General features: G+C 50.9%; 1 protein-coding gene across 1 annotated transcript; it reads left to right on the top strand.

Annotated features, from left to right (window-relative positions):
- The first annotated feature begins 432 nt into the window (after positions 1–432).
- Positions 433–11,401, top strand: LOC114598394 (whey acidic protein-like). The gene is made up of 5 exons (XM_028732056.2): positions 433–621; positions 4,641–4,784; positions 6,385–6,537; positions 8,921–9,100; positions 10,126–11,401. Exons 1-5 carry the CDS (start codon positions 522–524, stop codon positions 10,149–10,151), a joined length of 603 nt encoding a protein of 200 aa, XP_028587889.2. The 5' UTR covers positions 433–521; the 3' UTR covers positions 10,152–11,401.
- The last annotated feature ends 1,084 nt before the right edge of the window (positions 11,402–12,485 follow it).

Genomic DNA, 12,485 nt, shown 5'->3' on the forward strand with positions numbered 1-12,485 from the left:
GAAATAACAAGAGCCTGCTAGATCAAGCCAAAGGCCAGTCCAGCACCCTCTTCTCACAGTGGCCGATCAAATGCTCCAAATGGAAATGAGCAAGCAAGATTTGAGCAGGAGAGAGAGCCCTCCGCTCCTGGTTTTCATCCCTGCTCCTAATTCTTCTACCACCTTGGCCTGGCCAAGCTGTGTGATCCACCTGAGCGTGGAATGGGTCGTTTTATGGGGGGTGCTGGCTTCGGTCCCTGGGGTCAGGAACGGTGGCAGGTGTGCCCAGACGAGGGCAGCCCAGAGGAAAGGGAACAGGCACTACAGGCCAGGGAAAGGATGAGCTCTTGTGCCCAGCCGAGGCTTCTCCCAGAACCCAGAGCAGGAGGGCTATTTTGGGCCAATGCTGGCTGCTCCCTCAGCAGAACCGGCACAGCTGGCCAGGTAGGTCACTGGGAGCCAGCCCCGCCCTGGAAAGCATTTAATGCTCCTCTGCGTGGCTCAGATCTGGATATTCCAGGCTGGATATTCCCCAGAGCACCATGGAGGCAGGAGTCCTCTGGCTCCTAACAGGACTCCTCTTGCTCCAGGGTTGCGCTGCTGCTGCCGTCCAGTCCCCAGATTACGGAGAGGAGAGGACAGGTGAGAACTTGACTTGAGGATTCGGGTCCCCCTGGGGGGAGGGGGGCCATCCTGTCTTGGGTGCTGAGGAGGAGCCTCCTTCCCCATAGATCCAGCACCAGAGGGAGATGTTTTCATTTAGAGAGAAGGTGAGCAGGAGGCATAGGAGAACAAGAATACCCCAGTCATTAAGTTTGCATATGATACAACGGTGGTTGGTTTAATCACGGCTGGAGAGGGGGAGGCGGCCTATAGGAAGGAAGTTGAGCACTTGGGGGAGTGGTGCAGGAAAAACAACTTACTCCTCAACTTAAAGAAAACAAAAGAGATTATTGTGGACTTTAGGAAATGTAAATTGAATATTCAGCCACTCATTATTGAGGGGAAGTGCGTGGAACAGGTCTCGGTGTTTCGATTTCTGGGAATGGAGTTGAGAGATGACCTAACCTGGGGAGAAAACAGCAAAGACCTGACGAAGAGAGCACAGCAGAGGTTACATTTTCTGAGAATCCTCCGGAAAAACAATCTCTCAAAGGACCTGTTGATGGCATTTTACCATTGTACTCTGGAGCGTGTATTAACATGATCTGTGTGTGTGGTTTGGGAGCAGCACAGCCAGGGGAAAAACAATGCCATCCAGGGTTGTAAAGACTGTGGAGAATGTCTTATGTAGATTTTTCAATTTCATTGTTCTGTATGGGACAGTGACAATAAAGATATAAAAAAAATCGAAAGAAGCAACATGATAGACATTTATAAGATTCCACCTGACACAGAGGAAGTGGAGAGAGGTCTTTTCCCCTCTCTCATAGAACTCGTGGATGTCCAACGAAGCTGAATGTTGGAAGTTTCGGGATGGATGAAAGAAAGGAATTGTTTGCACAGCGCAGAGTTAAACTTTGGAACTCCCTTCTGCAGGAAGGAAGCAGCCACCAACAGAGATGGCTTCAGAAGAGGGTCAGACAATTCATGGAGGAGGAGAGGGCAATGGATGGGCTCTGGAGGCAGCAAGGCTTCTGCATCCCAGTTGCTGCAAAACTGCCAGGGGAGGGCTCCTGTGTTCGAATCCTGATTGCATGTTTCCCTTTGGGGCACCTGGTCAGCCACCGTGAGAACACAAGGCTGGACTAGATGAGCCCTGTTAAGTTGTGGGCGAACATAGCAGATGACGCAGCGATTTCTCCAAAGCAGCTCTTTATTTGTAAGCTGGAACAGAACTGAACAGCCAACAGCTCAGCCGGCCTGCTTTTATAGGCAGCCGGCTGTCAACATTGTAGCAACAACAATCCAGGGTTTCCCACCTAAAATAACTGACATGGACCTGAGTGAAAACTACATACACAATACTCCTGGTGGCCAGGGTGAGAACTTCAATACGTAACAAGCCCCCTTTGGCCTAATCCAGCAGGCTCTCCTTGTGTTCTTAAGGTGGGGGTTTGGGGTGGGGAGGGGGCTGGAGTCACAGCAGCTGGAGCAGAGCAGAACCAGCCTGTTTCCCCCCTTGGGGCAACAATGTGCTCCTTGGTTCCCCACCAGCTGGGCCTGCAATGCTAGCTGGGTCCCCTGCTCCAGGCCGCCATGGGGTGGCTGAGCCAGAGAGGCCCCTCCAAGATCAGGAAAGCAAGGTGGGGGGGGGGGTTGAGAGGGATATTCTTCAGGACGCACCTTAATAATAATTAAGCCCATCGCCCAGCCCTTCCCAGCTAGCTTTTCTAAGCCAGGATGAGTAAGGATCAAGGAGACAGGTGGTTGGTTTCACTCGTCCAAGCAGCCTGTCCACATCCTCGGAGGAAACAGATTGGAATTGATCCCACGCCACTTGACTAGACAGGACTCTAGCACTCTCCCACCCCGGCCCTGCTCCCACAGTGGAGTCTACCTCTTCCCGAACCTGAGCGATTTTATCTGCAAAAAACTTTGCAAAATCATTGCAGGAGATCATGTGGCCCCTACTGGGCCCCGATGTAGCAGGTGGTTCCGCTAAATTGCGAACCACCTGAAAAAGTCTCCTGCTGCTGTTTTCTGCAGATGCAATAGAGGCGGTGAAGAAAGTCTTCTTTGTCGTTGTTATCGCCACTTGGTGGGCTCAACATTGAGCTCCAACCCGTGTCTGGTTGGCTTCAGAATGAGTTATCCGCCACCGACGCTCTAGCCATCTGAGCAATTGTTCCATTGCCCTCAGATCCGTGGAAAACCACAGGGCTGTCTGGGCTCCATGCAACCGGAGAGGGCGCTTCGGAGCCAAACTGTCAATAGCCCTGGTTAACTCCACATTCCAGCGGGCCACCAGGGAATCTTGTTGTAGCTACTGCTGACATCTATGTCAATAGCTCTTTAGAGGGACAAGTGTTTGTGTTATCAGCCCACATACTCAGTTGCGGGGAGGTTGGAAAAGGGGGTTTAATTAATTTAGATACTTCTTGATATACTTGGGACCAGAATAATGAAACCCAGGGGTCACTACAAATGGAATAACGTCCCTTCGAGCCCACAAGCCCAGCTAGGAATCTGGTTTGGACTGTGAGACATCTTTTTCTGCAGTGGGGATACGATGGCATCTGTGCAAAGCTTGGAGAAAACATCCCCTCTTGTATGGATGGGGGCAGCCCTGCTATTAGGCAGAGTGAGGAGGCTGCCTCAGGCGGCAGCTGCTGATGGAGAAGGTAAGGGAGTGGTGGCAAGAAGGCACTGAAGGGCAGGGCTGGCACATGCCACCCACAGCAATACAGTGGTACCTGGGGCTACGAACTTAATTCATTCCAGAGGTCCGTTCTTAACCTGAGGCGCGCTTTCGCTAATGGGGCCTCCTGCTGCCGCCGTGCCACCGGTGCACAATTTCCATTCTCATCAATTAAAGTTCTCAACCCGAGGTACTACTTCCAGGTTAGCAGAGTTTGTAACCTGAACTGTTTGTACCCCAAAGTGTTTGGGGTACTGCTGGAAATGGCAGGAGGGGAGAGAGTTCTTGAACTCGGGTCCCCTTGGGAGATTTGGTTAGCTCATGCGAGAGAACAAGATGCTGGACTAGAGGGGGGCATTGGCCTGATCCTGCAGGCTATGTCTATCTAGTCCAGAGCTTCCCAGACTGTGCATCACGACACATTAGTGCGTCGGCTGCAGTGCGTAGGTGTGTCACACAACACACCCAGAGCTTCTCCTGGGGCCAGAAAGGGGTTAGTTTAACCTCTGGTTTGCTGGTAAAACTGAATCACTGCGTCATGAAATGATGCATGTCCAAAAAGTGTGTCACGAAAATGAAAAGTTTGGGAAGCTCTGATCTTTCTTTCTTTTTCAAAAATTTTTTATTGGTTTTCACAAATTCAAAACAAACAAACAAACAAACATACATACATCCTGTTTAAATCTTGGTAACATTATTGAGTGACTTCCTCAAATCCCCTTGGTTGAATTTCATTATATCTCATTTTAACAGTTTTCCAAAATCGATTTTCTCAAAAAATTAACTTGGTCACTTAACGTCTTTCATTCTTTCTAATTTGACTTTAAACATCTTAAATCTTATCCTTACCTATTTAAATCCTAAGCCTATCTATTATTTGCAAGCTTTTCCAATTAAGTTACCTTAACATATTTAACCAAATAGTCTTTAAATTTAATCCATTCTTCCTGGTACTCCTCCTCCTTCTGGTCGGAGACTCTTCCAGTCAGGTCTGCCAGCTCCGAAAAATCCACCATCTTCATCTGCCAATCTTCCACTGTTGGGACTTCCTGTGTTTTTCCAATTCTTGTCCAGTCCCCTGCAGTGCAGGAAACACAGCCAAATTATCCCCAAAAGGCTTCTGTATGTGGAACTGGGAGAGGCAGCCATCTTCTCCTTTGCCTCGGGCGGCAAAATATCTTGGTCTGCCCCTGAACGGGGGTTTAGTGGACAAACTGCCCCCTTGCACCTTCCCTGGGGGGGGGGGGTGCACACCCTCAAAATGCAGAGCCCAGGACTGGCAGGGAGAGGGCCTGGAGCGTGCTCACACCCAGCCTCTTGGCTGCTCAGCCTTCTTTCTCCCCATCTCTTTTGCGTGCAGGGAAGGATGGATTCTGCCCCGCCTCCCCCAATGGGCTGTATGACCCCCCCTGCAAGGTGGACTGCGAAGCGGACAGCGAGTGCACCGGGGGGGAGAAGTGCTGTGAATTTGCCTGCAAACACATCTGCCTGCCTGCCAGCCAAGGTACCTGTGCTTTGCCAGCCACTGATGACGCGTTTGATTTACCTGCAAGATCGCCTTGCCCAGATGCACAGCTTGGGCTGCTTGGATTGGTGGAACTGACAATATTATGAGTGCCACGTTGTACCCATTCTGCACTTGTAAGAACTTGGTATTTTAGTGCGGCAGTGCCAAACTTTGAAACTCCCTGCCTGCTGATATCAAGCAGGTGCATTTAGTATACTCTTTTTGGAAGCCGCTAAAAGCATTTTTGTTAGGCAAGCAGATGTTGACAAAGTTCATGCAAATTTTAATCTGTTTCTAGTCTAATGACATTTTCACTTTGTGAATGTCTTAAATTATTGCTGCTGATTCTTCTAATGGTTTCCTTCCAGATTCATTCCAATAGTTAATAGTTTCATTGTTGTTGTAAACCACCTGGAAGTTGGTTTGTTTGTTTACAATCAAGCAGTGTATAGATTTTATGAAATAACAGATAAATAAAATCTCATGGGGAGGGTCTTCAGCTCAAAGTTGGTGGGTGCAAATGCACCCCAGATGACATGAGCAAATCTACCCATGTTTTCTGGAGGCCTTTTGTTCCTGGGCCAGCGAGAGAAATGGGGTTGAATTTAAGTTGGTTCCTGAGTCCCAGAAACAGTTCTGGAGCAAAGTGCCCTCCCTTGGAACATGACCAAGTGCCAAGAAGATGTGTGTGCTTCTGAGCATGGGCAGAGTGCCTTCCCTGCTGAGCAGCCATAGTCAGATCCCGAATTCTGGGCTTGGGAAGAGATTGCAGTGGGCCTGTGGCTCAGTCACTGTCCTATTAAGAACAGAGAGAGGGGCTGTGCAGTCATCCCATCGGACCATGAGACCTTGCCAACCTCAAGAAGGAAGGGGCACTGGGTGGTACAGAGAGACAAGGCAGGGCTGCGCAGGCTGTGGGCGACCGGCGATACTGCAGTGCTCCACTGTAGCCAAGGTGCTGTGATTCCCACATTGCATGGGGTTTGACATAATAATAATAATAATAATAATAATAATAATAATAATAATAATAATAATTTATTTATACCACGCCCAGCAAAGTATACAGAGTACGGCTTCTAGCAAAGTATACAGTAGTCTCTTAAACATTAAAAGCCTCCCTAAACAGGGCTGCCTTCAGATGTCTTCTAAAAGTCTGGTCGTTGTTCTTCTCTTTGACATCTGGTGGGAGGGCGTTCTACAGGGCAGGCACCACCACCGAGAAGGCCCTCTGCCTGGTTCCCTGTAACTTGGCTTCTCGCAGCGAGGGAACTGCCAGAAGGCCCTCGGCGCTGGACCTCAGTGTCCAGGCTGAACGATGGGGGTGGAGATGGTCCTTCAGATATACTGGACCGAGGCTGTTTATGGCTTTCAAGGTCAGCACCAACACTTTGAATTGTGCTGTGAAATGTAGATGACTGTTGGGGTCCCCTCCACTCTGCAGTTCTGTGATTCGAAGGCAGCAGCTGCCTGTCTCCAAACCCTTCTCAGATCCACCTCCCCAGCACACCTTCCTTGGCCACAGAGTCCCGGCTGCCTGCCCTCCTCAAGATGTGACCCTCTCTTGCTCATTCTCTGCTTTCTCGTCTGCTCCCAGAGAAGCCCGGGAGCTGCCCGCCACCGCTGCTGAAGAAGCTCCAGGCGCCTTTGGTGTGCAACTCTTCCTGCACAGACGACGCCAGCTGTCCCAGGGCGCAGAAGTGCTGTGACTCAGGCTGCGGGAGCCAAGTGTGCAGGATGCCCATTGAAGGTAACGAGGAAACCGGCCCTGACCTGGGGCAGGACGGAGAAAAGAAAGTCCTTCTTCGTCCACTGCATAGTTAAACTATGGAACTCCCTTCCACCAGAGGCAGTGAGGACCACCAACCTGAATAGCTTCAACAAATTATCGTATTTTTCGCTCCATAAGACGCACCTGATCCTAAGCCTCACCTAGTTTTTAGAGGAGGAAAGCAAGAAAAAAAATATTCTGAACGAAACAGTGGATGTATGATTTTTGTGGTTCATGCTATGGCCACAGACATGATATGTGATTTGATGGTGAGTTTGGGGTAGCCCAATGCAAAAATCCTGAGAATCCATGTGGACCTGTGCTTTGTAACCACGTTTTTGCACCACGAAACAGTAGATGCGTGATTTTTTTGGTGCAGGCTATAGCCACGGACATGCTATGTGATCCGATGGTGAATTTGGCTCCAGGGACCATGCATTCGCTCCATAAGATGCACAGATATTTCCCCTTCCTTTTTAGGAGGGAAAAAGTGTGTCTTGTGGAGCAAAAAATACGGTAATGGAGGAGAGGGGCATCAGTAGCTACGAGCCAGGATGGCTTTGCTTTGCCTCCACAGTCAGAGGAAGCAATACATCTGAACACCAGTTGCTGGAAGCTACAGGAAGGGAGAGGATTTTTGGACTAAGTGGGCCATTGGCCTGATCCAGTAGGCTCTTCTTACGCTCTTATTCGGGGCAGGACCAATTTTATTCATGCAGTGCAGTTAAACTATGGAACTCTCTCCCACAGGAAGCGGCAAGGACCTCCCACCTGGATGTCTTTACAAGAGGATTAGATAGGCATCTGGTTGGCCACAGGATGCTGGACCAAATGGGCCACTGACCTGATCCAGCACCCTGCTTTGTTTTGCTTGCACCCTGTTGACTCAATGTCTCTAGCAGTCGTTCTTTCTGCCACAGGGTGTGGCCCATGAAGGCTATCAGTGGCCATCTAGGATGGCTCACCTCTGCTCTCTGTTGTTGTTGAGTCGTATAGTCGTGTCCACCTCTTCGTGACCCCCTGGTCCAGAGCAGGCCAGGCCCTCCTGCCTTCCACTGCCTCCCACAGTTTGGTCAAACTCATGCTGGTAGCTTTGAGAACACTGTCCAACCATCTCGTCCTCTGTCGTCCCCTTCTCCTTGTGCCCTCCATCTTTCCCAACATCAGGGTCTTCTCCAGGGAGTCTTCTCTTCTCATGAGGAGGCCAAAGTCTTGGAGCCTCAGCTTCAGGATCTGTCCTTCCAGTGAGCACTCAGGGCTGATTTCCTTAAGAATGGATAGGTTTGATCTTCTTGCAGTCCATGGGACTCTCAAGAGTCTCCTCCAGCACCAGAATTCAAAAGCATCCATTCTTCGGCGATCAGCCTTCTTTATGGTCCAGCTCTCACTTCCATACATCACTAGTGGGAAAACCATACATGGTAGGAGGCAGCAAAGCTGAAAACTGGCCAGTCTCTAAAACACAGGGCCTTTCCCTGCTGTGCCCCAGGAGAAGAGATGCAAGGGGTGCCCATTGCCAGGGCATCAGGTCTCTCTCCTGAAGGCTGCATCAGCTCCAGACTCGGCTGCTCCTGTCAGTTGGGTTTCATGTGCATGTGCCAGGCTCAAGGTCCCCACAAGACTCTGTGCCACTGTGGCATCTGGCTGGCCACTGGGAGAACAGGAGGCTGGACTAGGTGGGCTCCCTTTGGCTTGATCTGGCAGCCAGGCTCTTCTGATCTTCTGGTGGAACCTCCAGGTCCAGGGGCAGTCTATCTCAATTCCTAGGTTCTCTGAAGCATTTGGCAGCTGAGACCACATAACACCGGTCCTAAAATACCTACATTAGCTCTGGCCAGCCACCTCAGCACCTCGCTAGCTCACTCGCTCGCTCCCGAACTCGTGGCGCAGACCTGCCTGCAGCAGAAGAGCCCACTGCGGCGCTCCGACCGATGGGCAGGCTTTTCCCCGGACTCTAACTCTTGGGCACCGGAATCTCAGCCTGGCGCCCCAGAGAGCCTGGCGCTCAGGTGCCCCTCACCCCTGGCGCCTATGGTTAAGACGGCCCTGGGTGGAAGTAAACCTGTGGGAGAAAATTCCCTTTTGGGGGTTCAAGTACAGAGGCTCACCCCAAATCCCCAACTAGCCAGACGTGATTCATTAATGCATTACCAGACAGAATCCAAAAGTGTCTGTGGGTGCATTTCCATTAGCACACGCCCTTTACAGGAAAGAAACGAGCCATCTTGGCTGCTTATTCTCCAGCCACAGCCCTGGGAAAAACTTTGGGCTCATGCACAATCCCTTCCTTCCTGAAACTCCATCTGCCCAGCGCCAAGAAGACTCACCCCCCTCTCACTCTCTGCCTCTCTGTGTCTCTTAGAGAAGCCTGGGAAGTGCCCCCTGGTGCAACGGAAGGCGCCCTCGGGAGGAGGAGAGCCGTGCAGCGACACCTGTGCCCACGACTGGCAGTGCAAAGGGGACCAGAAGTGCTGCTTCTCCGGCTTCTCCATGGAATGCACCAACGTCCCCCAAGGTGCCAAGGCAGGAGGGGGCAGGCCAGGTGAGGAAGCTGCCAGAGGCGGCACCATGGGAGGATGGGCACTGTTGTAAACAAAATCTGCCCTTTTCCCTTATAGAGCCCTTAAGTGGGTTCCCTATTGGTAGGAGAAAATAGCAGAGGCCAACCAGAGAATATTGAGAAGCAAAGCAGCTAGTAAGCCTGATCTTTATTAAGCTGTTGCAACAGGGTCCTCACTCACACGAAGGAAAGGAGGAGGACCCAGAACCCAGGTGTGTCCGCCCTTATATAGACATTTTAAATTGCCCGCCCTGGAGTCAAAGACCACCCCCAGATACATCATACCTACATCACAGAAGGGGCTGTCTACAACAGAAATCTGAGTGCGTTGTTTACCTCGTGTCTGGCAGGTTACCTGTTAATGCTCACTTGATTGGATACCCTGGGAAGCCTGGCCAGTCTTTCGTAATGATAACTACTTAGTTCCTGAGCCAGGTCACAAGCTCACCCTATTAATACACAGACAGACATACCCTTAAGACAGGATTTGTGAAGGAAAAGACAATGGAGAGCTTTTTCCATTTTCCTTTGACTTTGCAGAGAAAACATCTGCTCAATTTGGGAGCCAAAATGGCCTCATGGCTGTTTTCCTGCGCTGTTTCAGACATGTGGGTTATATATTTATGTACGTGTTTGCTTGGTGCATTCATGAACATTTATTATATATCGAGGACCTTAAAATTCTTATCACACTGGGAAAGGGCAGGGTTCGAATCCCTCACTCAGCTAGGAAGAAGCTCCCGGGGCGTGACCTTCATTGCCCCTCGGCCTAACCTGCCTCGCAAGGTTGTGGTGCAGATTGAGGGAGAATGTGAGAACCATTCAGACCACCTTGAGCTCTTTGGAGGAGAAGGTGGGACAGAAATGAAATAAACAAACAAACAAATAAGAGGAAGGGGCACAGCTCCAAAGGCCCGTGGGGGGGTCAGCCTCTGTGCTTTTTGTGGGGAGGCCTGGTAGGGTGAAGGACAGCGCACACACCCTGACCACTGAGCTTTCTCTTCTAGGGTCCCCTACATCCAGCACTTCCTAAAGGAAGACTCCAAGGACTGCTGGGTCTGGCCGTGGACTTGAAGACTTTCCGTCCGGAACACAGCATGGGGGGGGGGGGCTTCTGCAGGAAAGAGCCCCATGAGGGTCCCCAAGAAACCAGTGCGGCCACTTGGGGTGCATTGTCTTCCAGATGGGGAGCTGCCCTCTTCTGCCCCCCCTCTGGCCTCCTGTGGTACTGCTTCTGGCATGCCCTTTCCCTTCCCAGACTGTCCAGCTAGGCTTGCTTTAACCGGGGGCAAAACCAGACTTTGTTTCACCTGAGTCAAAGACCCAGTTTGGCACACACTCCCATGTGCAATTGCATACACACACACACACAACACACACACAGGCTGGGAGCCTCATTGGCGTCCCTCTGGAGAAGGGGTCAGCAAACCTTTTCAGCAGGGGGCCAATCCACTGTCCCTCAGAGCTTGTGGGGGGCCGGACTATATTTTTGAGGTGGAAATGAACAAATTCCTATGCCCCACAAATAACCTAGATGCATTTTAAATAAAAGGGCACATTCTACTCATGTAAAAAACAAGCTGATTCCCGGACAGTCTGCGGGCCGGATTTAGAAGGCAATTGGGCCAGATCCAGCTCCCGGGCCTTAGAAGAGGGCCTTCTCGGTGGTGGTGCCTGCCCTATAAAACACCCTCCCATCAGATGTGAAGGAAATAAGCAGCTATCTTATCTTTAAAAGACTTCTGAAGGCAGCCCTGTTTAGGGAAGTTTTTAATATTTAGTGCTGTATTGTTTTTAACACTCGATTGGGAGCCGCCCAGAGTGGCTGGGGAAACTCAGCCAGATGTGCGGGGCTTCACCCTGGGCAAAATACCCAGCTAGCACAGCCCCCCCGCCCCCCACTTTAAGCAAGAGCTCAGTGCAGCTGCAGAGTTGCAGGATCTGAGCCAGAGGGGGATGGCTCACACCTCCCTTCCACAGGCAATGACTAAATCTCACACCGGAGGGGGAAGGTGGAGTTCATCCCGTCCACAGAGATGGAGGCCTCCGCAGTCCATTAGCGGGGGAGGAGGGCAGAATCCGGAGCCCAAAGCACAGCTCAGAGCAAGCCCCCCTCTCCAGGCGTGCAAAGGAAGAGCCGGTAAACAATCCTAAACTGCTTCTGGCTCCCTTTGACCAGCGACCCCCTGAAACCAGATGCCATATGAGAATCTGTATGAATGTTTGGCTCTGTATGTGTGTTGGGCATTAATAAAAAGAACCCACCTGTGCCATTGTAGGGTTGCTATTGTCGCTGACTGTTTGTGAACCACCATTTGCATACAGAACCATTGAGTCGGGAGGGACACCATGGGTCATCTAGTCCAACCCCCAGCAATGCAGGAATCACAGCTAAAGGACCCGTAACAAATGGCCATCCAGCCTCTGCTTAAAAACCTCCAAGGAAGGAGAGTCTACGGTCTCCTGAGGTCATCCGTTCCCCTGTCTGACCGCTCTTACTGTAAGAAAGTTCTTCCTAAAGTGTAGCCAGAATCTCCTCTCTTGTGAGACCTGCAGGATGCTCCCCCAGCAGAGTATATTTCACCCTCCATCCCCTGAAATCTCCCTGCCATTTCTCCAAAGCTTGGCATAAGCGCTGCATCTGCCAGGAGATACCAGCCCCCCTATAGCACCCTGGTTCCTTGTGAGCAAACTGAAATTGTGTAGCACAGCGGCCAATAGGCTAAGGAGCCCTGCCCCAGGACGGGGCCTCTTGTTCCCCCTTCAAACTGCCCTAGACAGGACTGTTTGGACAAGACTCACGCCCCACGCCCTGCATTATTTCAGCAATTCCTCCAGAGTCGAACAGTGCGGAGGATTCCCCAGATAACGTAAGTGACATGCCTGGAACGCTCAGAAACGCACAGCCCTTAGCTGGATTTCACGTGGTCCCAAGAGCTCTGTGACTCACACTTCTTTCCTAACCAGCTTCAAAGATTAAAAGGGAGATGGGGTGGGGGGTAGGAGGGAAAAGACCTGTCGGAGCCTCTGCTACAACTGAGCTACTCCTCCTCCTCCAGTCGAGTCCTTTGGAATCGCCTCCGATGATAATTAACGACCTGAGCCTCTGATAAGGCTCCAAGCGCATTCCCATTATGCAGAGAATCAAAGCAGAAGAAGTGATGAGATTTATGAGCTACATGGCTAAAGAGTTTTATTGCTAAGCTACACAGACAGAAATGAAAGACATCCTCTCTCTGTGAGAGCAGAGAGCAACTGAACAACAAAGGAACAGGAAACCAGTAACGTCACATCCGTCTCCTGTCTTCCGTGAGACTTCCAACACTCTGGAATGTGTGGAATGCAAAACAGTGTCTTGTGACTCCAA

Source organism: Podarcis muralis, chromosome 5, assembly GCF_964188315.1.
Source record: "Podarcis muralis chromosome 5, rPodMur119.hap1.1, whole genome shotgun sequence".
NCBI lineage: Eukaryota > Metazoa > Chordata > Lepidosauria > Squamata > Lacertidae > Podarcis > Podarcis muralis.

Excerpts from the sequence above, each read along its gene's own strand:
- LOC114598394 (XM_028732056.2), top strand. The coding sequence starts at position 522 with ATGGAGGCAGGAGTCCTCTGGCTCCTAACAGGACTCCTCTTGCTCCAG. Across the intron at positions 4,785-6,384 it reads CTGCCTGCCTGCCAGCCAAG|AGAAGCCCGGGAGCTGCCCG; the intron begins GTACCTGTGCTT and ends GTCTGCTCCCAG. Across the intron at positions 6,538-8,920 it reads GTGCAGGATGCCCATTGAAG|AGAAGCCTGGGAAGTGCCCC; the intron begins GTAACGAGGAAA and ends TGTGTCTCTTAG.